The sequence below is a fragment of the Alligator sinensis genome, unplaced genomic scaffold (assembly GCF_000455745.1).
Source record: "Alligator sinensis unplaced genomic scaffold, ASM45574v1 scaffold140_1, whole genome shotgun sequence".
Taxonomy (NCBI): Eukaryota; Metazoa; Chordata; order Crocodylia; family Alligatoridae; genus Alligator; species Alligator sinensis.
In genome coordinates, this window is record NW_005841836.1 from 553,935 (window position 1) to 577,891 (window position 23,957).

The 23,957-nt window shown below is 43.6% G+C and overlaps 1 protein-coding gene across 1 annotated transcript in view; it reads left to right on the forward strand.

The window, feature by feature from the left end:
- The window catches only part of SLC24A3 (solute carrier family 24 member 3), a 437,684-nt gene that overhangs the window by 283,440 nt on the left and 130,287 nt on the right, over positions 1-23,957 (forward strand). Inside the window, exon 4 of the mRNA XM_006015414.3 lies at positions 15,798-15,872. Coding sequence (XP_006015476.1) covers positions 15,798-15,872 — 75 coding nt within the window. The remainder of the gene's footprint in view (positions 1-15,797; positions 15,873-23,957) is intronic.

Here is a 23,957-nt window from a genome sequence, read left to right on the forward strand (position 1 = left end):
TCAACCTGGCTCTGCAACATCTGTATAGATCAGGTGCATCAGTGGGGCTTTTTGGCACTTTTCAGTTCAATCCGCTATTAAATAAAAGCACCCAAAAAGCCCCACTAAAGTGCCTGATCTATACAGACATTGGGCAAGCTGGGTCCAATTAATGGGATGCCTCTTCTGAGCATGCTCTGGGCATGGCGTGGGGGCATGCCGAGTTTAAAGTAAAGCACCATTTTGCAAGGGGGGAGTTACGTCTGTAAGCAACCTTAGTGTCTAACTTTTATTATTTTTCTGCTGGAAAAAGTAAATTTTCCAACTAGCTGTCATCATATTACTAGAGCCTCAAAGACAGCAGAGTTGACCATTAGTGACATTGAAATAAATTTATGTTTCACAAGTGTTGCAGTTATATAGTATTTTCCCTCATGCACACCTTGTTCTTGAAAGGCAGAATAAAGAAAGACTTTTTTTTTTTTAAGAGTTGTGGCTTCAAAGAGCTGGGACAGATCTTTATCTTCAGTTAACTCACCCTCCTTTTCCTGCTTATACTGTGAAATAGGTGGAGAGGGACCAGAAGGAGTTAACAGACAGCAAAATTGTCCTAAGAAAGATAGCTTACTATTGGAACCTATGATCATAGGAATGTAGGTTTGGTAGTAAACTCACAAGGTCATTTATTCTAGTCCCCTGCTCAAGGCAGGATCATCCTGTTGAGCCCCAGCTCAAGTCTGGGTATGCAAAAGCCAATAAAGATACCAGGGGTGAAAGTATAAAGATTTATTGCTAGCAATACAAGGTGCAAGCGGAATAATTTCACGTAACAAGCACACAGATTCTTAATTCTAAGCATCTTTTATACAGGAGTATTGGACCTTCATAAGCATTCTTGTTTGCTAATTGGTTATAAGGGAGTGACGCAAGGAGTTCTTTACTGAGCATGTCTCTATACCTGTGTTTTAGCTATGTATCTCATTTCCATACATGTATGTTTCATTAGCATACTTTCTCCCCACCTAGGGGTGTGAATCTTAATATTTAAATCAGCTCTTTGCCCTAGTCCACTAATTCTGTTTTTGTTTTCAAGCCTCCTTTATCTAAGACTGTCTTCTCCTTATCATTGCAGTTGGGCATTAGTTACATAACAGAGACTTTTGCTTGGGCTATGTGTAGTGGTTTCTAGGTCAAACCTGACAATCCCAGGCAAGGTATAACCTGCTCTTAAAAACTTTCAAGGATGGCGATTCCACAGTTTCTCTAGGTAGCCTGTTCCAGTGCTTGATTACTCTCATAGTTGAAAAGTTCTTCCTAATAATCACCAACCTAAATTTCCTCTGCTGCAATTTGAGGCCATTACTCCTATCCCTGTTCCCCACAGCCACAGAGGAAAAACCCATCTCCATCCTCTCTATAATTGTCCTCCATGTATTTGAAGACTGTTATCAAATCCCCTCTCAGTCATCTCTTCTCCAAACTAAATAACCCTAGTACTTCCAGCGTTGCCTCATAAGTCTTACTTCCAAGGCCCCTAAAAATTTTTGATGCTCTGCGCTGGACTCCTTCCAAACTGTCCACTTCCTTCTTGAAGTGTGGAGCTTAAAATTGGACACAATACTTCAGGTAAGGCCTCACCAGTGCTGAATACAGTGGAAGAATCACTTTCTTTGATTAGCAAGTGATGTTCCTGTTGATACAATGTAGTATGCTCTTAGCTTTTTTGAGACAAGTGCACACTGTTGGCACATATTCAGTTTATGGCCTGTTGTAATCCCCAGGTCCTTCTCGGCAGTACTGCAAACTGGACAGCCATTCCCCAGCCTTCATGCGTGCATTCAGTCATTTCTTCCTAAGGGTAGGACTTTGCACTTGTCCTCGTTAAATCTCATTTGATTGATTGTGGACCATTTCTCCAACATATCTGGGTCATTCTGGATCCTAGTCCTACTCTCATGAGTATCTGCAATTCCACCCAACTCGGTGTCATCAAGATCATTAAACAGGAGAGGTGGCTGTTAATCCTTGTGAAGTGTAGAACAATGTGCCATTAAGTCAACTGATTCTCTTGGCTGACTGAATAGCAGATGCTGCACTGAGCAGCAGGAATCAAAACTGGGTGTTTCTATCCTGAGCAGATAAACAACTTTCCCACTTAATACATGCATCCCAATTTGCGGAGGTCAATTTTGCTGTTATGTTATACGTAAAAAAAATATGGTATCTCCACAGCAAAAGATTGCTTTCAGCAATCTGAGTGCACCATCTGATGCCTATCAAGCATTTAGATTAGTGCCATGGAGACCTGGGTGATAAAAACAAACACACAAAGTTAACAGTGCACTCTTTGCTCTTTTCCTGGTCTTCTATGGACTCTTCTGTACAATCTTGCTTTGCTTCCTAGCTCACCCAGGAAAGTATGGGGAAGTATACAACTGTGTTGGCTGAGCAGACAAAGCTACTGCTCCCTCCCTTCCTCAAGAATTGCTTTCATGACCATGTGAAGCAAGAAAAAGATAGTGAGAATAAAAGGAACCTTTTCAGTGTACTATATATACAATTTGAAGCATGAAGGGAATATACATAAGTTGTAATATAATATCCCCTCTTAGAGACACCAATTCAGTGAGGTAATTAAGCACATGCCTAAGTTTAAGTGCATGAGAAGCCATTAGCAGAAAGCAGGGCAGGGCTGGCACCTTAGAGACTTAGTGGTTGAGAGAGGCATAAGCTTTCACACATGACAACCTTCATTATCAGATACTATGAAGCATCTTACTGGAGTTATGAGAAACTTTACTGAAGTCAAGCTGTTGAACTTAAGCACTGACTTGAACATCTCTCTGTCTGGTGATGTCCTCACATTGCTGAATTGCTTTTGCACAGTGGCTATAAGGTCAAAGCAGAAAATACAGAAACCAATAGGGAGAGACAGGGTCTTGCCCACATGGCACAGTCTGATGACGAGTGGTCCATGTTCTCAGGGGAAGTCCATAGAGAACAGAAGAAAGCTCCACCATGAACAGCTCTCAGGCAGACCCCAGGAGGACACTCTCACGGAATGTCTCTCTCCTCTGTAGCCCCACTGTCACCACAGATACACGACAGAGGCATAGCCCTTGGTCACCCAGCCTCATGTTATGTGACTGGGAGTCTCTCATCTGTGCCTCTGTTACCATGCAGTTGCTGTATCTTCCCATACAATTTCCATGGGAAAGAAGGATCTGATCTACATTGTCATTAATAGCAGCATTTTCATTCTTGTGTTAATTTTGATAGGGGGGTGTCAGTTTTGTTATACTACTTCAGAGAAAGAGATGCAGTGATAGCTCCTACCTCTGTTGGCATAAGACTATCATTAGGCTTTCAGGCTATAGTGTTAAAAACACAGAATCTGATGTTTTAAACTATTCACTGATTTACCTTAGTAAGGCATTCAGACTAAATGGACATTACTTAATACAAGCATATGTTGGACACTTCTTCACATAGCAAAGCAATGCCTATTCTGGCCTTACGATGACATATGCACTTCATAGGAATATCCTTCAACCAGGACTAGATTTCCTATCCCTTCATATTTCTGTTTTAGAACTAAGTAAGAGAAGTCCATGAAAGGCAGCACAGGCTAATGAGTGAAGCACTGGGCTTGGAAGCAGGAGCCCTACATTCTGCACCTGGTTATGCCACTGCCTTCCATGTGACATTGGAGAAGTGTCTCCATTTCTTTGTGTGATTGTTCCTCAACTGCATGCAAACCTTTGTCTGTTTAGACTACAGACTTCCAGAGAGATTGTTCTTTAGCACAGTGAAGGCCCAGTCTTGCTTTGAAGCCTGAAGGCACTACCATAATCCATTAAATAATGAAATGACCCTTACTTTCTTGCTGTAAAAATTCAATCTAATTTATAAACCATTTTATCTACTTGTTTGCTTTGTTATAACTCTGTTACCTTCAAATTGACATCCCACAATATTAAAATTGATGGAAGGATGAGAATGCCACTGTTTAGTACCAATGTTTACAGCTCTGATAGATAACCAGAGCTGAGAAAGTAGCCAAGATTTGTAGAAAACAAGGATTTTATAGTCTTCTGTGCAACTCTTGCATTTACATTATTTTCATGTAAATTAAAATAACTTCCAAGACAGGGGGAAATAATGATCTTTCTGCTATTTGTCTTTCTTTTTTTGATGATATGGATATGAAGGGAAATTGTATGACTTTTTTATTGGGGGAGTTATCAGAGTCATTTAGATTGCTTCCTCAGTCCAAGCCATTTTATAATTGGAATTATGTGGATTCTTGCATAACAAATAGACAATTCATTTCTTGCTTATCTCTAGCATTTCTCTTTTGGTTATTTTCTTTCTGTTGTTTTTCATTTTTTTTTTTTTTGCTGGAGTAAAAGGTCATGTTTCTGAGGTATTCCCACTTGCCATTTTCCTGCCTGACTGCCTGCATTAGCATTTATGTGGTAATGCATATCAGACAAGGAATTATCATAAAACATAATAAAATATTTAAAGATATAAAAAGCCTCTCTAAAAGTTCTTTGGAGAAGCTTCATGCCAGGGGGTCAAACATCCTGCAGCAGGAACTTGCATACTGATCCCACTTCATACACTGATCTACCAAAGGCTAACAGACTTGCTTATCTTTTTTATAGAGGGAGTGCTTCCCATTTATAAAGTTAAGCACGTTCATAAGTCATTACAGGATCAGGACCTTCGGGCTATATTTAGTATTTCTGAATCAGACAAAAACTCCCAACAAAGTCTGGCTTCATGAAGGCAGTAGCACCCTACTATGATACTCTACTTTCAAGAGACACAAACCCAGCCCCTGGGTCTACATACAGGCACCAATACGGTTAGACCCTCACCTCATAATCATGGTGGATACCCAGTGAACCAGTACTGCTACAGGTGAAACAGCTTCTTCTCTAATCATGAGAGGAACATGATTTTACTAGGCTCAGCAAAGAAGTGAAGCTGCTATTGATGCCACTTCCTTTGTGGCCCTGGTCAAGTCACTTACACAGTGTAGAGTTTTCCCATACCAGGGCCAAAATTATGAATCCAAAATGCCTGAGTTCTTGCTTCTCCCATCAAATTCTACGGGAGATAGGGGTAGAAAGTTCAAACTAGTTTTATTTAGGTATCCAAATACTCCTTTAATGACCATTTTTTGTATTTTCAAGTTTGAATGCTCTGGCTTTAATATCTCTGTGCCTTTGTTTCTACAGTGACGGAATACAGCTATAACAATGCAATACCTCCCCCATAACAATGGAAGTCATTAGTGTTTATAAAGGCTATGTAAATACAAAACCTCAGCCTTCCAGAAGGAGCAGCTTGTAAAGACAATTATTCATGTTGACCACTATCCACATAGCACAGGCACTGGGCGTCACCTGTGGCAGGTGCCTACAGTGAAAGGGATCTCTGCATACATGCTCTCCCCATGTTTATTGTCACTAGCCAGAGATTAGGGTCCACAGTGTATGTGATCTAAACATACAGTACCATATTTTCTTGCATTACACCATGCCTCAGAATATAATATACATCTCATTTTTGAAAAGCAGAATGAGGTAAAAAAGATTTTTCAAGAGTTATGGCTGCATAGAATAGGGATAGAGCCTAACTTCAGCTACCTCACCCTCTCTTTCCTATTTAACTAAAGCTGAAACCCTAGTTGTTGCTGAAGACTGGACTGAAAATAGCTAAAGAGTCTCCAAGACTGTGAAATAGCATGAGAAATACCAGAAGCAGCTAGCAGACAGCAAAGCTGCCTTAAAAAGTTTGGCTTAATTAGTGGAACATCAAGACCATTAAAAAGGAGAGACAATCATTAACATCTCTGGAATGTGAAGAAAAATGAGCCATTAAATCAATTGACTCTCTCAATAGTAAAGTAATAGTTACTGCACTGTGGACTTAAAGCAGGGTGCTTCTCTCCCAGGCAGAAAATCATTTTCCATGCTTAATATACAGACCCCTATTTGCAGACATTGATGGGGGGGAGGGGCAAGGAAGGAAGGATGCAGGAAAATACCATAATCAACACTCCAGACATACAATGATAAACTTAGTCACTGGCATAAAGAGCTCACAAGTGAGGAAGGCTGATAGCAGACGGATAAACATACCTTTCATTCTGATTTTGTTTTCATTTTTTTTCTTATTTTTCCTCATCAGGGCCTGAACTTACCCATTTTTCATACATTTCTTATAAGGCATCACAACAGAAAGGGGTTGTGTGGGAAGATTCAAAGAAGAAGGTAGTACCATTGTTGTTTAGTTCCGAGAGGGTAGCTGGGGTACTGAGGGTCGCCAGGGAGAACCCTCACAAAATAGTTGTTGGAGAATCAGCCAGAGGTGTAAACTGGGCTGCTTTGTCAAGGCTGGTATGGGGCAAGTTTGCAAAGAGGCAAGTGATGGCATACCTAGATGTGAAGAGCCAACTGGGCTAACTTTGGGGCATGAGTCAGAGTGTCTTCCCACCAGTTCCTGCTCAAATACTCTGCCCAGTCCTGTGTGTAACACCATGGTCTAAGCAAGGAGGGCCAATGTTTTTGGGAGGCATGGCTTAAGATAAGCCCCACACTCTTCCAAGTGCCATTCCAGTCCCTTTCCCCTGGCCAATATGTTACTTTGCTGTCTTCTCCCTGCCCTTTGCTCCCTTGCATGCTCTGCCTCTCTGATTTCTTAATCTGTCGCTACGTTGCCTATTCCACTCCTTATGGCGCGCACTATTGATTGGCCACCCCTAAGCTAAAGGGATGGAAGAACGCTACCTTTGTGAACATGGCGTGTGGGAGATACTGTTTTGCACTACCATCTCAAAGTTCCCAGGCTGATTCTGCAGAGGAGCTCTTGGAGACGTAGTCACACAGAGAACTGGGGGTCATCCTGACTTTAAGGAAAGAGAGTTACTGAAGCAAGACATATAGAGCTTCCTTCCCTGTTAGAAAGCCCTCATTTTATTGTGAGGGATAAACAAGGCAAAAACAGCCCCAACCCTGTATTGCACAAACCATCCTCTATAACAGAACCCACTTTTGCAGCTTCTGGAGTGCAGTGCTTTAGTGACTATTACTTAATGGAGGACTTCTTGAAATCTGCTATGAGTCAAGAGGCTCAAGTTTTGCAAAGATAGCAGTAGAACACCAACTGTCAGAAAGCCTTTAGTGCAACTGTCTGATATTTGATTGTGTATACAAAAAGTCAGAAAGGTCCCTCATAAATGTTAAGCTGTTTGAGTTTGAATTGCTGCAAATGTTTACAATAGATAAATAGTTGGAGACAGTGTTGACATTTAAAAGTAGTCTCATACAGAGAGCAGACTTTCAGTATTTACTGTAAATTAAAATAGACTCAGGGAATTGATGTAACTTTGTTTGCACCTATTGAATGATATACAGGAAAGACTCCCAGAGATACCTTTTCCTGTGGCCAGTAATTATCTCATTGTGGTTCTGTTTATCCCAAAGAAGTGCATGACTTCAATACAGATTCTAGAACCTAGCTCTGCCCAGGAATCCACATCCAGGTTTACAATACTGTTTAACTGGGGATTGTTTTTTGGAATTAATTAATGCTTTAAAATAGTAATCCAATTAATAAATGCAGCAATGACCATGGGAATTTTTAGAATAATTTATGAGATGCATGTTATTACACTATGAATGGATCATAATTAATGTGACTGCAGTGGAAAACAGGAGAATGATGATTGACAAAGTCATTCAAAGTTATCCAGAAGGCAGCAATCAGTCTGACAGAGGACTTCTAGAAATTAAGTTGCACCTACCCTCAATGAACTTACTACCTCCCTGCTCATTTCTGAAGAGTTCTTACAGTGATGTGTCACAATCAACCAGCCACGAGTAGGAGGGAATTGCTATTGACTTCACTGAGAGAACTCAAAGCAATAGTTAGTGTCCACGTTACTGAACAATGCACATTCTAAAATATAATCCCTAGTAAGTTATTAGGTATTTTAGAAGCAAGTGAAGATACCATATGACAATAACCAAAGAATTAACTTGCTTTCCTCCAGTTCTAGTAATCCACTGCTTAAGGGCCCCAAAGACAGTGAATGATTTGTGGGAGTGTTGCAGTGGTTGAAAGGAAATGCAGCTCTCCTTTCACAGGGGACCAGCAGTGCCCAAAAGATGGGCAGCATTTACCCAAGTATCAGGAAGGCCCAGAATGCATACCAGTCCTGAACATCCCCTGAGTTCTCTGGTGACTAGATTTGCCCCTGTGGTGTAATCCATGGTGGAGGGCCATGGGGAAATGCCATATAGCCTCCCCTTTTGTGTGCCAGTGGGATCCACTTAGTTTGTCAGGGCCTCTTTGCATAGCTTTATCCTTGAGTCCTCTTCCCTCCAGGATATTGTGTAAAGCCCCCTGAAAAAGCAAAACCTCCATTCTTAGTAGCTAATGACTTCCCACACAGGTACAATACAGCAGTCACCACAAAGACACCAGCATCCTCTCCTTGAAAGGTGTAAGTCTTATAGTGGTATTTAAATCATTGTGCATGGTACAGAGCCAGAGGTTTGATTCCTTAAGAGGTCAGTGGACACCACTTTGATACAATCACTGCCAGTCACCGTGGGGGAGGGTGGGGGAAAAAGAGATGCATCCAGACTCACTGTTACAGCTCTCTTCCAGGTTGTTCAGGGGGCGTAAACACAGCCAAGTAGTGCTGGTTTGGCTTTTTTTGGGAAGTGGGTGGGGCAAGTGAACTTCCCATGTGCCCAGTACTTTTTGCAAAGGAAGAGTCAGTGGATTTTATCTGGGGGGAGGCAGGCCTAGAGCAAGCAAGGACATTAGTGAGTGCACATAGGCATATGTGGGGAGGAGGTGCCTATGTGTATGAATGTGTCAATGGGTGGGGTGTGTGAGATATTTGTGAGTGGGTGGGTGATGAGGAGAGTACAGTCCATTATGTTGTATCTCTTTCCCTGTCCTTTTGTAGCCAAAAAAAGCTGTCTGGGCTGTGGTATTGAGGGACAGATAATTCAGAGCCCCCTGGTTCCATAACATTGAATCAAGTGCAAAATTTCTGTCTTCAAGTCGCTGCTATGGGCTCATGCCCCCTTCTTAGCAATTGAATGGACTGCTGTGCTGGGGCCCTAAGGCACATTCTTTGGGATGCAAACCCCCTATCATGCAGCCCCTCCTAAGAGCTAAGACTCCTGGTCCCCACTGCCTAGCTCGTGGACCTAAGTTGACCCTCCCTGTGGGTGACACTTCCCCCCTCCCAGCCTTCAAATCAGGTTGTCATTCTGGCTTCCATTATACCCTGCAGAAGCCCCTATTAGATGAAAGCAAACAGACTTTGTACAGGATCCTGAAAACACCACTGCTCTTTGCTTAATAGCAAAAGAGATGTGCAAATGTGGACACAAATACTAAACCCTGTATGAATTTCCCTGCCTTATTTTGTTGATTACTAGAGCTTTCTTTGAAGAGGGCCAGGATCCTCTAGTGTAGTTCATGCTTTTGCTTCTGAACCTTGGAATCTTTTCAGCTTAGCTCATTTGTTCTGACCTTGGCTTGTAACACAGCTCTTCTTCCCTCCTGACAGCTTCCTGCATGTGTCTGAGGAGCGTATCTACATTGTGGTGGCAGGATGCTTGGTCTTCCTGGCCTGACCACCTGTTCCCATCTCCATGTGTCAACCCAGAAATTAGGGTGAGGATGCTCTAGGGACACCGTGGGCGCTGTTCTTAAGACCTGGGTTTGTGAGATGTTCAAGAATGGTGATTTGGGGCACCCCCAAGGCATCCTCACTGCCCCATTTCCAAGGCTGACACATGCAGAGTGGAGTGGAGGGCAGAGCTTTTTGCCTCAGTGGTATGAGAGAAGGCTTCTATGAATCCTGTTCAACCCTTCCTTTGTTATCTTTGCCCTTCTGTTCTGCTTCCCAAACCCTCACCGCAAATAGGTAGGGGAAAAATGGGTTCTCCCAGCTCTTGTCAACTCCCTAGCTTACTTGCTATTGGTCAGACAAGGATGAAACTTCAGTACTGTCCATTATGCCTAGTCCAGTGGGTACATGCTGAAGGACCTCTCAGCAAAGGTGGATGCCCAGAAGCACTCCGTGTTTTAGCACCAACTGTGTACTATCAATCCAAATCCATAAGTTGCATCCAGGTCCCCCAAGTCCTTGATGATTCCTAGTAGCTTATTTAGACTGAGTCCCAGTAGCTGCTTTCAGACTCACCAGAGTAGCTCAGGAGTAGGTTTTAGGAACAAGTCTGGAACAGCTTCCTAGGCAAACTTCCAGCTCTGGACTATGTCAGTGGACCCAAGTGGACAAAGCATGAGCCAGGCCTGCTCCATCCCATCCTCCCAAAGACCTGCAGCTGACATGACACAGCCAAGCCCCAACAGATCTAAGGCCAAAACCCTGAGGTTTGTGGATTTCAGAAAAGGACTACAGTTGGGCTTGTAAAGAAGATTCAGTTGCAAACTTCACTGTGGAGTACAGGCCACTAGTCAGTAGCACATGCATTTACCTGTGAAAAAAATTCCAGCTTCTTTCTGCCAGTTTGGTTTGAAAGCAGAAAGTCTGCAAGACTGCATTTATTGTGAAGGAAAGAGCATTGGTAGCCTGAAGGGAGAAACAGGGAAAGGCAAGAAAAGTGAGAAAAAAGAAACAGGGAAGGAGAAATCCGGAGTATATATCTTTCATACTAACCAGTTCCCCATCAGCCATTTCCTAATCCATTTGGGCTCTTTTTTATTGCTGTCATTCCAGTTGGGCTCTTTCATTTCAGAAGAAAGAGCCCAACTGGAGATCAAGAGCACCTTCCAGCAGTCCAGAAACCTCCACTGATGGACTCGTCCATTCTTCAGCCCTTGTCCTTGTAGCCAAGACTTCAGTTGTTAGCTTTGGAGTTTCCTCAGACCAGGAGACTTGTTATTCTGTTCATAGGAAGGAAAACCAAACTACACTTAAGTAGCTAATGGCCTCTTGGGTACTTGGCTAGCTGCAAAGTAGATTCCCCTTTTTGTTGAGCATCAACCTAAATTCTCACCATCAACACCATAAATATATAAAAACTAGCAAATTGCCCATCAAGAATGACAGATGAATTTCAAATAACACCGTAGCCTCACTGTAGCTGGGTAATTTTCTTCTCACAGTTGCCAGAAGCCCAGTTCCTGCTTTTCCTCAACTGGCCCCTCCTTCTGCCCTACCTGCTGAACCAGGCTCCCGGCATCCTTAAAGAGCATTATGGACAGACACACACATACACAGACAGACTAAGCCCTTTATATATAGATAGATAGATAGTTTTCCTATGTTTCCATGTTGATTCTCTTTCTCTCTCTCTCATTAATAAAAAAAATCCTGGTGCCCTAATTTCCCCTCTTCTCTTTTCAAGCCATGTTCTTTATTTTTCCAGCTAAATAATCTTATAAGAGGATCTTCTTATTTCATGATCAGCTTCCCTTCTTAATAACAAACTCCGTTGTCCAAATAAAGCAGAGATGCGGGTAGGGGAAATGGGAATAGGGGTCAGATGATTTCAGCTGGCATGACAGAAATGTGGGTAGGGGCCTCAAACATAATCAAGCTGCATGATTTTTCAATACTATGGACTCTATAATGGATATGGATAATGGGAAGATGACATGATTGTATGCACAGTTGCTTGACTTGAAAGTGTTAAGAGCCAAATGAGGACAATGAACTGACTTTATTTCAGCATTATTCTTCCTTAAGAATGCCAGATAGATTCCTACAGATCTTCATTCCCCCAGCTTTAAAGCAAGCTTTAAAACCAAACACAACACATCACCACAAGATATACATTCAGGAAAGAAATACATGGCAAATACATCCACAGTTGTTAATGTCAACTAAAAATGCCATGAGCAGCTGTGGTGCTGAAGTTGCTCAATTCGGATAAATTAAGTAATGCAATTAATGATCTCTATAGCTTGACATGTGCAGCTTGTACCCAGTTAGCCTTGATGACATCACTGCCTACGCTCATCTCCTGCTGCTTTTGGGGATCATTTGTTAAGCTGTGTAATAGCAGTTCCCTGGCTTTATTTTTTTTCTTCTTTCCTTGACCCCATTGGAGAGGTGTGATCCCAACCATCTGTTCCTAGGTACTCAGTGGATCAGCTGGCAGAAATATACTGCACTGAGAAGAGCTTTTTGCCTCTACATCTTTCTCACATCTCCCTCTAGTCTACAGCCCTGATCCTGCAAAAATGCATGTGCTTCACTTTTGGCCCCTAATTAGTCCCGAATTCTACACCCTAGAAATCAAGGAAAATTTTACCATTAACTTCAGTAACATAGGATCAGACTTTTAATGCCTAAGTATTGGCACAATCAGGCACTAGTCATCTTTTTTCTGCATCGTGTCCAGCCTCGTAAGCCAGGCCAAAAATCAGCCTGCAGTCCAGACCACAGCACTTGCTAGAGCATTTTTAAAGTTCAAACTAGCCTTGCATTTTTTTTCCTGAGCAGCCTGTAAAAATAATGCTATCACAGGTGGTAAAAAAATGTGAACTACTTTGAACTTTAAAATATTTCAGTCTCACTTTGAGGTTGGAAAAGCAACCAGTATTGTAATGCCTTTTGTAGAAATTAAAAAAGAAGGGAATTGGGGATATAGTGTCAAATTCTTTGGATCCAGGTGCAAAAATTCCTCATTTCTAGAGCTCTGTACTACTTGCTTTCAGATACAATGCAATTAGTTTTACAATATTTGACAGGCCTGGTGTTTTAAAGAACCAAGCAAAATCACAGGGAGATTTAAGTTGCCAGTGTAAAGGGGATTTGCATAATCAAGTCAGACAGGGGCCATAAACACTTGGCAAGATGGAAATGTAGATGATAGTGGGTGTTGTGCTGTGAGCCAGCCCTTAAGCAGTACAGTCCATTATACTAACTTGATGATGATATTCATTCTGATATTCCAGTTAATGATATATGATGTTCCATTTTTTTAATCAACATTAATATCATTGTTGGTGACAATATCCCAACCCACTATTAAGGATCCTCATGGTATTAACTACTGTGTTTGTAAGGATACCCTAGAGCTGTGGGGGTTAACTTTTTTAGGAAGTATGCTACAAATTAAGTACTGCACCCTCCCCATATGCTACTTGGATCTCCTTTGCACCTACTTCGTACTCCCTACTCTGTGCTCTCTACTCAATCTGCTGCTCTGCTTTTTCATCCCTGCCCTGTCCCCTCTGCCTGATCTCCTGCTCTTCTTTCTGCTCCTTGCCCTATCTGTTGTTGTGCTTCCTCCTCCCTCTGCTGTGCCACACACAGAGGCTGCCCATGCCACTTGTGGCACCCATGCTGCAGGTTGGCCACCACTGCCCTACAGGACAGTATCTTAGGCTTACCAATACCACAGTCTGCTATGGGGTAAGAGCTAAGAAATATGGGTCTGTTCCTGGGGAGCTGATATAGACAGATAGCTTCTTAGTCCCTACTGGGAATCCTAGAATGACAAATCCAGTGTATACCTTATTGTCCACAAAAACTACAGAGCCAAATTGTGGCTGATCCTAAACAAACGCACTGAAAGCGAGACAGGCATAGAGAGATTTCCACCTGCCATGCCCCACTGCACCTGGCCAGGGTGTACAGATACTATGGAGTGCCAAAAGGTGCATTAGGAATGTAGACATTGTCCTGCATCTTTCCTCTGCCACCCGCTTCCACCTGGAGGGAAGCCTTGCCTGTAATTTCCCCTAGCAATAGCAAGTTCAGTACAGGTTTCCCTCGATTTATGCTGTGCATGCATTCCCAGAGAACAGCGCACAAATCGAATTCGCATAAAGCAAACCCACTTTACAATGTAACAAATAGGGATAGGTTCCCATGGTGGTGAGGGAGGGAGGCTGAGACTAGGGAAGGGGCAGGGGGAAGGGTGCTGCTCCCAGGGCTGCACAAGGCAGCAAAGCAGAGGGAAGAGAGCGGCACTCACCCCAGCTCCAGCTGCAGAGGCCCTGGGAGCGGCCAATGCCAGCTGCCTGCTGGGCTGCACTGTGCTGTGCCTGTCCTCACTCACCTCTGCTCCTGGGCTGCGCCGTGCCCTGGTGAAGGTAGCTGGTGTTGGCTGCTCCCGGGACCACTGCAGTCAGGGCTGGGGTGAGTGCTGCACCGCCCAGGGCTTTGCTTGTCTGCAATCACCCCAGCCTGTGCTGGAGTGGCCGTGGGAGCAGCCAACACCAGTTGCCTGTACCACAGTATGGTGCAGCTCAGGAGCTGGGGTGAGCCCAGGTGCAGGGGAACAGGCAGAGCACGGTGCAGCCCAGAGGCTGCAGGCAGCTGGTGTCAGCCACTCCCAGGGCCGCTGCAGCTGGGACTGGGGTGAGTGGGCCATGGCCCTTTCCCCTCCCCCACACAGACTTACCTGCTTAGGCAGGAGGGCATCTATGCTGATCGCCTAAGAGTGAATTTACCTCCGCATAACGAATTATGGGTCTAAATATGCTCATCGCATAAGAGCAAATTTGCATATAAAAACCCGCATAAATCAATGGAAACCTGTATTTCACTGCTCTCACTTGAGCTTCCCTGGATGCATTAGGCTTTGGGAAAGTACTCTAGGCCAGTTCTCCAGGTTGTGTGAATTGTTGTCACTGTAGTGGAGCTATGACAGTTTAGACTAGCTTTGCCCAAGGCCAGATGATATGTGCACTTCCCTCCCTGCCTGCCCCAGGGCAGTTCATGCCCTGAGGAACCATAACAAGCTCTCTGATTTGTTAGCAACACGACAATGTGGTTGCACATTCTCCACCTGCCCAGAAGTGAATCTTTCAAAGCACTCCTTTGAGAGAAGCAGAATTCTGTGGACAGAGACCAGGAGTGCAGCCCCAGGACCACGCCGCACACCCGCTCCCTCCTGCTGAGGGCACCACCAAACCCACATAGCTGCTTTTGGTGTGTGCTGGGGATACTCCCAGTACTGCTCTTACCACAACTGCTCAGCACACAGGGCAGGGGTGAATGGGCATGGCATGTTTTCCTGGTGCTTCTTCCTAACGCAGTCTGACACTGCAGACACCTGCCCGGAGCTGTCATTCCAAGGGTTGTATACACAGGCCAGCACACATCCTTGCGCTGTATGCAAACGCTAACAGACTGAGCACTCATCCTTTGGAGTTGAGATTTGCATGGAACGCAGTTACATATTAAAAAAAACTAGGGTTGGCAACCCAGTCAATTTCTCTCTCAAATATTGTCAATTGACTGGCCAATTAACTACATATTTTTGGACCAGTCAAAGATTATAACAATTTTCCAAAACCAAAAAAAACACACGCTACATTTTTTTGTAGTTTGCTTGACAGAAATATGATTTTTTTATTGTTCTTTGACACATTTCTTAATGGAAAATTTGTGCTTTTCCTGTGTATTATGTGGACCTATATGCTATTTTTGACTCATATTTGACTGGTCAATTGACAAAATTTTATTTGATTGGTCAAATATCCAACCCTAAAATAAACCCAGACTTGCTGTTTAGAGGGAAAAAAAGAAAAGATACAGAATATTGACTGTCAGCAACACCCAGAGAACTTCCTTTAAAAAAAATCATATGTCACCATACAAGGATAACTGCTGGGGTTAATTGATCACTGGTAAGAATTTTGGATAAATAGCTCGTGGTCATTCCATTAAATCCTAAACTGGCCTATAAATTACTCAAGCAGTAGAATGAGAAGACCCAAACTGAGGTGGGACATTGCATCCTAAGTGTTCTTTGCTCTCACTTTCTTAACTCATGGCTTCTTTTCTTTTTCAGGCTGTCTATATGTTCTATGCCCTGGCAATTGTGTGTGATGATTTCTTTGTCCCATCGTTGGAAAAGATTTGTGAGGTAAGTACATGGAGATTGTACGCAGACACGTGCCAGTGTGGTAGCAATTTTTGTAGTACCCATTGGCAACTATGACACGTAACATATTGTAGGGTCTCTAGGTTCCTTTTTACATAATTGGTAAAGCTACAGATGCTGTGTTTTACATTTGATTATTATATTTCATAAATGATTGGTTCAGTTTCACATTTTTCTGCAGAAGAGCAAAGATAGATTTCCTGTGCCTTCATAGTGGACAAAACATGTGCTTGCCAGGTGCTCTGCTAATTCATTTTAAATAGCAGTTACTATATTTGCATAAGGCCCTTTTCCTTCTTAAAGATGGTTGGAGGCCCCATTTAACATAGCATTAATACGTAGGATCTAGTTAGGAAATTCCTATAAAGCTACCAGGAGGGGTGTTCTTGTTTGTTGCTCATTTACTGTTCAAAACCCTACAGTTGAGTTCCTACCTCTGTCATATTTCCTGTAGGACCTGAGGCAAGTTGCATTATCTTCTTGTGACTTAGAAGATGATGTGGTTTCTTACCTTCAACATGGCTATGCGATCCACTGAGCACTCCTCAGTTTCAAAAAGTGCTTCTACCTTTTGTGGCCTTTCATTCTCTATGTTTGTGCCTAGCACATGGGACCCCAGCCTAGCCTGCCCCAAAATGCTCCTGTCATATGAATGTTAGATAAAAGAAAGCCGTCTACTAATGTAAATGTCCCAGTGCAGACATCAGTTTAAAACATCATGGCAGATCCTCATCTGATGTAAATTATAGGTCACAGGAGCAGAAAACCCTCTGGATCATTGGGTCCAGTTCCCTGCTGTCACATGCAACCAAATGACAGAATCCATTTCATAAAACAAGCTGACCTCCATCTTAACACTACTTGGGTGTTTTGCTTGCCATCTGCACTCCCTGGATGGTTAAAACCCTGCTTTGAATTCCCAGCCTCACATCATTCACGGCCATTTAATATCCCTTTGTTCTTGTGCCAGTGTTATACTTTAGTTTAAACAGTTTTTTTCCCTCCCAAGGTTTTTACCTCCTGATGTGTTTATAGACAGCAGTCAGACCCTTCTTAACCTTCATTTTGCCTGGTTAAATAAGACAAGCTCTTCTAGTCTCTTCTCATGAGACAGGTTCTCTATCCCCTAATCAGCTGTTCCTCCATCCCTGCTCCAGTCTGAGTTAATCTTTCTTGAACCTGTGACCAGAGCTGTATATTGTACTGCAAAGAGGTTTCATCCAGGCCTCATACAATATTTCTAGTCTCAGCTAGAACTACCTCTCCTGATATAGCCTACAATAGTAGTTGCTTTTTCATGTGACTATTATAAAATCAGCAGCTTATAGTTGCCCTGCAATTAGCTTACAGATTTGTTATCTAAAACATATGGTACCAGCTGCAACATGATGTTGACTTACAAAAAAAGCACTTGTGAATGGACCTGAGATTTGACATGCATGTTCTTTTAAAATTCAGAAATGGGGATTAATCAGTTTCCCTTACTTGAGTGCATTGAATCCTTATGGAAATGGAGTTCTTATGGTCATCTCCATTTCCATAACTTCATTCCCATCTGCCAGCCTGCCTTTTGTCAAGGGCACAGCTGGGGCATGGGTGGTTGGTGCTTGATCTTAGAGAGTCACAAGGTCTAAACTAGATTCACAAGCTAAATGATCAAGAGCACACAGGGTAAGGAGCAGGAGACCAGACAGGAGCAAGAAGCTGACAATCAGGAAGCAAGGGTCCAGACTGGAGGCAGAAGCAAGGAACCAGGAGCCAAAATCCCAGAGAGAGAGACAGATAGGGATCTGTCTGGCTGAGTAGTCTGAGGAAAACTGAAGCATCAGCTGCTTATAACCAGGCAGCCATGCCCATGTGGGTAACTTGTGCCAGCTGGGAGTAGTTAGGCCACTGGCAGTCAGGCTCACTCTGGTCAGCTGGGGGCTAAAGCCTGGCTGCTGTCCTGGCTTCTAACACTTTTGCTCCCAGTCAGCTTCATTGTCCTTCCTGAGAAGGGAGGCAAAGTTTTTTTGTTTGGTTTCAGGGCAGGCCTAAGTTATCTGTAGTCACTACCCCAGCTCCTCACTGCATAGTGGCCCCACTGCTTTCCTTGTTCCCTTTTCATTTATCTAGCTTAAGAACCTTTTTTCAGGCTCATGCTGCTCAAGATAAAGAAAGCAATGTGCACTCCAGTATGGCCAAGTACCAGAGTCACACTCCTGGAACCAAGAATGCCAGCCATGTGCACAGGATGGGAAGCATCATGCAAGAACACTGTGGGCCTGAAAAAGTCCTAACGTGAATCTTTGGTACAACACTGGTGTCAGCAGAGTTAACAAGAGCCTTAGAGGTATAAACAGGGGAGGGTCAAGTAAGAGCAAGGAGGTTATCTCAGACATGCAAAAAAAGCAACTATTATCCTAGGCTACATCATGAGAGGTGATTCCAGTTGAAATTGGAAAATATTGTACTAGACCTAGGGAAAACCTCTTCAGTATGATACACAGCTCTGGTCACAGATTCAAGAAAGATGAATTTGGACTGGAGTAGGGGTAGAGAAGGGCTGCAAGGCTGATTAGGAGGATGGAGAGCCTATCTCATGAGAGGAACTAATGTATTTTTGATTACAGACCTCCCTGAAAGAATCTGTAGTCTCACTAAATTATACAACAGCCAGATTTATGTATGAAGCATCTCTCTTACACCTTGCAAGGGAATGGTCCCCATTTTGCATAGGCCAGCATGCTGAAATTTTAGAAGAGCAGGACTTCATGCCTTTGTGGGTTTATTCAAGGTAAGGATTAACCATTGGTTGAGCACAAGCCCTAAACGAGTTGCACCCAATAAAGTATGCGCTGTATGTAGAAAATATGGATAGATTTTGACACTTAGATCTGTCAGCTGAAAAAGTCACCTACAGATCTTCCTGGTAATAAGAATCCATCATCATGAAAAATGGAACTGGTCTTTGGCCTGGGAATGAGGTGCAGGAGGTGAAATGAACTCATTCCTATCTGATGGTTGTGATGGAAGCTGACTCTAAATGACAGTGACATCTCTGGCTCATTGGTAGACAGGGCAGCCTCATTTAGCCTCAGCAGAAACTAATTGTATGCACTGGGGTCTAGATGATTGAGAGAGACTGTTCCAGCTCAGATCAAGGCTGGAGGCAGAGGATGTCACTGTGGTTCTGGTAAGGTATTCTGGTAAAAAGGGCATAGATACACGTGATTGTACATTAAGAGGGCAGTACAGGTTAATGTTGCATGCTAACCATGATTACCTGAAAGTGCCAGGAAACACTCAAAACTGTCAGGTAATGTAGCATTTAGATGACTAGGAGCTCCAGCCTGAGAGATCCTCAGCTTCAGGGCTGAGGAAGGGTATCAGGGCTAAAGCTAAGTGTAGATGATGCTGGGGATATAGAATGTTAGACAAGAAAGGGTATATGAGGAGTTAGAGGCCTGGAGGAGAGAGGAGGTGGTTTCTATACAGCTGGGATGCTCTGGGGCTGGACAGCCAGCTGTGATGCCACAGCTAATGGAATTAAAATCACCTGTGCCTGGTTTCTAGAACAAGCCAGCTTATCTCTGTCATTTGTGCACCCTGGTCCCCTCTCCAGATCCAGCTTGTGTCCTCCCAAGACTGGCCCTGTACCTAAACTGCAGCACACTTGTAGAAGCCATAAATGACTTTCAATTATGCCAAGTTGTAGTTCCCTTTCCTCTCCCAACTATGCCCGTCACTCCCTTCTCCTTCTCTCTCTGTCCCATCCCCACTCCCCACATCCCTTCTTTCCTGCCTGCTCTGAAATCCACTTTTACAGTTATGTATGGGTCCTTGAAAAGCTTGAAACCCTCTGAGATAGCAAGGGCTTCTGTAATTTAAGGAGCAGAGGCCAAGAGAAACCCGGAGGTTTGAAAACAGAGAGATGAAAGGAAAGGAGTAGAGGCTTGAGAGGGAGGGAGGCAGAGTGCTAGGCATCAGCACAATGGGAAGGAAATGCAATGTGCTGCAGCAAACTTTAAAACCCCTCTCCTCTGAAAATGCATGCAGTGCCCAGGACTCCCTCAGCCTCCTCTCTCTCATCTCCACACATTCCTTCAGCTCCTCTCCATGTTCCTTCATAAACATCTTCCCTAGGAGACTTTCAGTTTTGCTTGTGCCAGAGCTCAGATGGAGAAAAGAATTGCCTACCTGCTTAAGCCCCAGAACGCAGGGACCAGGCTCTGCAATGGCATCAATCCAGGGGAGAGTGGAAGGTTCTTTGCAATTGTGCTGCAGAAGAAAGCAGTCATTTAAGAGAGTGTGTTGTAAAGCATCTCAGCATTATGACACCAGTGGTGTCCCCCCGCCTCATTTACTAGTTCTGTAGGTGGCTGCTAGGTACGTTCCACCAAGAGTGAGGAGCTGGTAAGGCAACATGCTGCTTCCCTACTTAACTGTCTGCCCCACACTGGGAAGGACCAGGCTTTTGAAGAGACAAACCCAGTGGATCAAGAAAGCCACCTCATTATACTTTGGAATATGAGACTGGAAGAAGCCTTGTGAGCCATCCAATGTTGTCCCTTGCATTGGAAGGGAAGTGTTTACCCCAGCAATCCCCAGAATTACCATTTCAAACCCTCATTCAGAGTTGCAAAGCACAAGATACCAAGAACCTCCTGCAACAAGTCATAGGTAAATGAAGGGGTGACAAGGGCATTACCAATGCCCTGCCTCTGCAATGACAGGGAAATGTTGGTCAATAGCTATTCAGCAGATCCTAGGAAAAGGACACGTCTCCACACTACAGAGAAAGGTAAAATAAAAACCCTATAGTCAGTGCCAGTTTGACTGAGGGGAAAATGCCCAACCCCAAATCCAGCAACCAGAATGACCCTAAGAGGAAGAGCAAGACCCAGAAGTTTTCCAGCCCAGATCAAGCTTCATGAACCACTGCTCTGGCACTGGTCCTCTAGCACACTTTCTTCACTCAGCCTGCTCTTGGCCTCTTAGGACAGTGAGCTGTGTGGGGCTCCTCATGGGCTGGATCCAGATGCTGTGGTGTTGGCAGGGGTTAATGCAGCAGTTGCTCGGCCCCTGCCACTGACATGCACCCCCAGTGGAGCTCCAAACCCAAGTTTTGGTAGCAGGCCCTGCCTCTGCTTGCCCCACCCGCAAGTTCTCAGCCTCTGTAGGAGCTCTGTAGGCTGTCAGTTTGATACTTCTGCTTTAGATAGTCTAATCAGGCCTCTGTCTAACACTGGACAGAGATTTTAATCTAGTCAGTTCTGTACTGAGCCCAATGATTGGTTTCACTAACCATGGTATCCAGTCTTCATCTGAAATCATCTCAGTGAGCCTAGGATTCACCCCCTGCTAGCTGATAGGAGAATGATGAAACATTAACTTAAACATAGACAAAGTAGTAACTGCTCATTCCTGCCTTCTAGACAAGTTCATGCCCCCGTGCTCCTCATGAGTGGATGGCTGCAGATAGGAGGTCTGTTTCATGACCAGATTTGGGCAAAGCCTCCGTTTTTCTGTTCAGTGACCAAACTGGGAAGGGAGAGAGAGAGATTTTCATTTGATTACTGATGAGAAATGGTTCCTTCCCTCCCCTCTCGCCACACAAAAATCAAAAAAGTCATATCATACTGAACAAAGTACATCAGTGGCAGCTAACCTTCTGGTCCTGCAAACCAGATAAGTGACATGGGTTTGGTCTACAGGCTGGATCCCACAAAGGGTTGCTGTTGTGGGGTTGATCCATGGGTACAGGCTAGCAAACTGGCCTGACCCCATGCACTAGCCCGATCCTGTGTGCACCCAGCTCCAGCCATGCACTGATGCAGTCTGGGCCAGAGTCATGTTATCTAGCTCATTGGGCTTCCCATGGGTCTGGAAATTTGGTAACAGGGGAATTGACATTAACATTTCCACTGCTCCCCCACTGCCAACTTTCCAGACCCTTGGGGAGCCCCACAAGCCAAATGACAACTCTGAGCTGGAGGATAAGCACCCCTGAAATTTTATTTTTATGATTGTATGTTAAAAAAAATGAGGTTGTTCCTTGTCCTATCCCTTGTAGCCACAGAAAATAGAAACAAAACATTTTGTTGTACGTTAAGAGCTACCCTTTTTAAAATTGAATCTAGGTCTTTAATGCAAATCTTATTTTCAAATGAAATTTTCAAATATTTATTTTGGAAAATATTAAAGCAAAACACATACAGCCTGATTCTATTCCACTTAGAAGGCCCCTGGGGCCAGATTCTGCTCCACTTACTAGGTATCTAAGTGGACTCAGGCACTTAAGTGCAATCCTACTCCACCCTGTCCTAGTCCTGGGGGGAAGGAAAAATCAATGAATGCATCTGCTTTTGTAATGGCCAGTCATCTCACCCTAAGATTGAGTCACAAAAAAATGCAGCAAGGAGGAGCACCCACCCACCTTTTGTAGTAACTGGGTTTCAGGGTCTTGAATGGGATGGAGTAGAATCACATTTTCTGGCATCAAATGTAGCTGTTCCTTATATTGGCAATCTGTATGTACCATTAGGCAAGCTTTCTTCTCCATGAAGGGTAAAACCCTGATGGTCTCATTCTTGCAAGTGCTCCCATTATTTAAAAATAATAGCAGCTCCTGGTGCTTCTCATGGGGTCTGACTGTCCGTGTACCCATAATGCCCTTTGCCAAGGCAGCTATTATTATGTGTTCGAGAATACTGTGGGAACACCTACAAGGCCCAGTCATGGACTAGAGTCCCATTGCGTCAGGCATTCCACAACAGTATCTGTTTAGGGAGGAACCCCAGAGCTTTCTCCAGACCTATGGGATATTTTCCTCATCCATTTCTGCTGTTAATAAAATGGCCATGCTTCTGTTAGATAGTTAGAATGTTTAAGTATTTACTTGTGTTTGGTAGTACCGTACCCCACAAGCAATCCCACTGACTTTAATGGGAAGTCTTACTGAGTAAGGCATTCTTCACTGTGAAGAAGTATATCAAATTCTAGTTAGTCAGCATGCCCCCTAGCCTGATAGTTCAAAGACCTCCCAGGTTCTCCTCATTAAATACATTTGTATTAACAAACGCACAAAAAGGGGAGTCAAGGAAAGTGAAAATAAATGTGCCTATATGGATGCATTACTATGGCAATGCACTGCTTCACCAATGAGGTTAGTGTAGCCTTGTGAATATAACATGGGAGCTTTAAGTCAGGGATGGCCAACCTGCAGCACAAGTGGCACAGGCGGCCTGTGTGGCATGTGGTAGATCAGGGAGGGGCAGGCAGCAAAAAAGAGCAAGAGATCAGGCAGGGAGCAGAAAACTCAGAGCAGCAGACTGGGCAGAGGAAGGGGATTGAGTGGCACTTGGGAATAGCAAGAGGCTAGTTTGTGACATGCCTGTCAAAAAGGTGGCCCCCACTATCTTAAGTAGATGTGTATTCTTACATTTTTCGTATATACCTCCAGTGCCTAGAAACAAGTGCCAATACATTTCTTTCTACTCCAGACATCTCTTGGTATAACACAATATTCTAAGCCTCTGTTTCCAAAAGGCTCTTTTAAATGCAGAGTGCCACCCCTGCTACTTATTTTGCTCTTCAAAGGATAAACGCATATTAACAATTCCTGGTTGACTGCTTTACCAACTCCAAACCAATATATTATTGGACAGAAACAGCAAAATGTGTTCAGATAATTACTTCTTAGAAAGTAAAGTATGAAGGTTAGAAAAATTTTAGGTGAAAAATAAGCCAAAATTCACACATTCTTGTCACAGCATAGTATCTTGCTGGCAAGAAACAACTGGTAGTAGCACCTTTTAATACAGATATTTTCTTCCCTACCCATCTTAAAAGTAAAAGAGACCTTACTTTAGGTGGCCTCAAAGTAAATGGTCAAACAAACTTCTCCAACTATAACCTCAGATTCACTCATTTCTACAAATGCCTCAAGAAACATTCTCCCCGTCAGGGGAGTTGTTCTCAGTCCACTGGTGACCTCACCGCCCCACCCCCAAGAAAGTCAGACTCTTCTTGAATTATGTGGCAGGGCAGTCCTGACTTTAGTTGTTCCAACATTTTTTTCCTTTC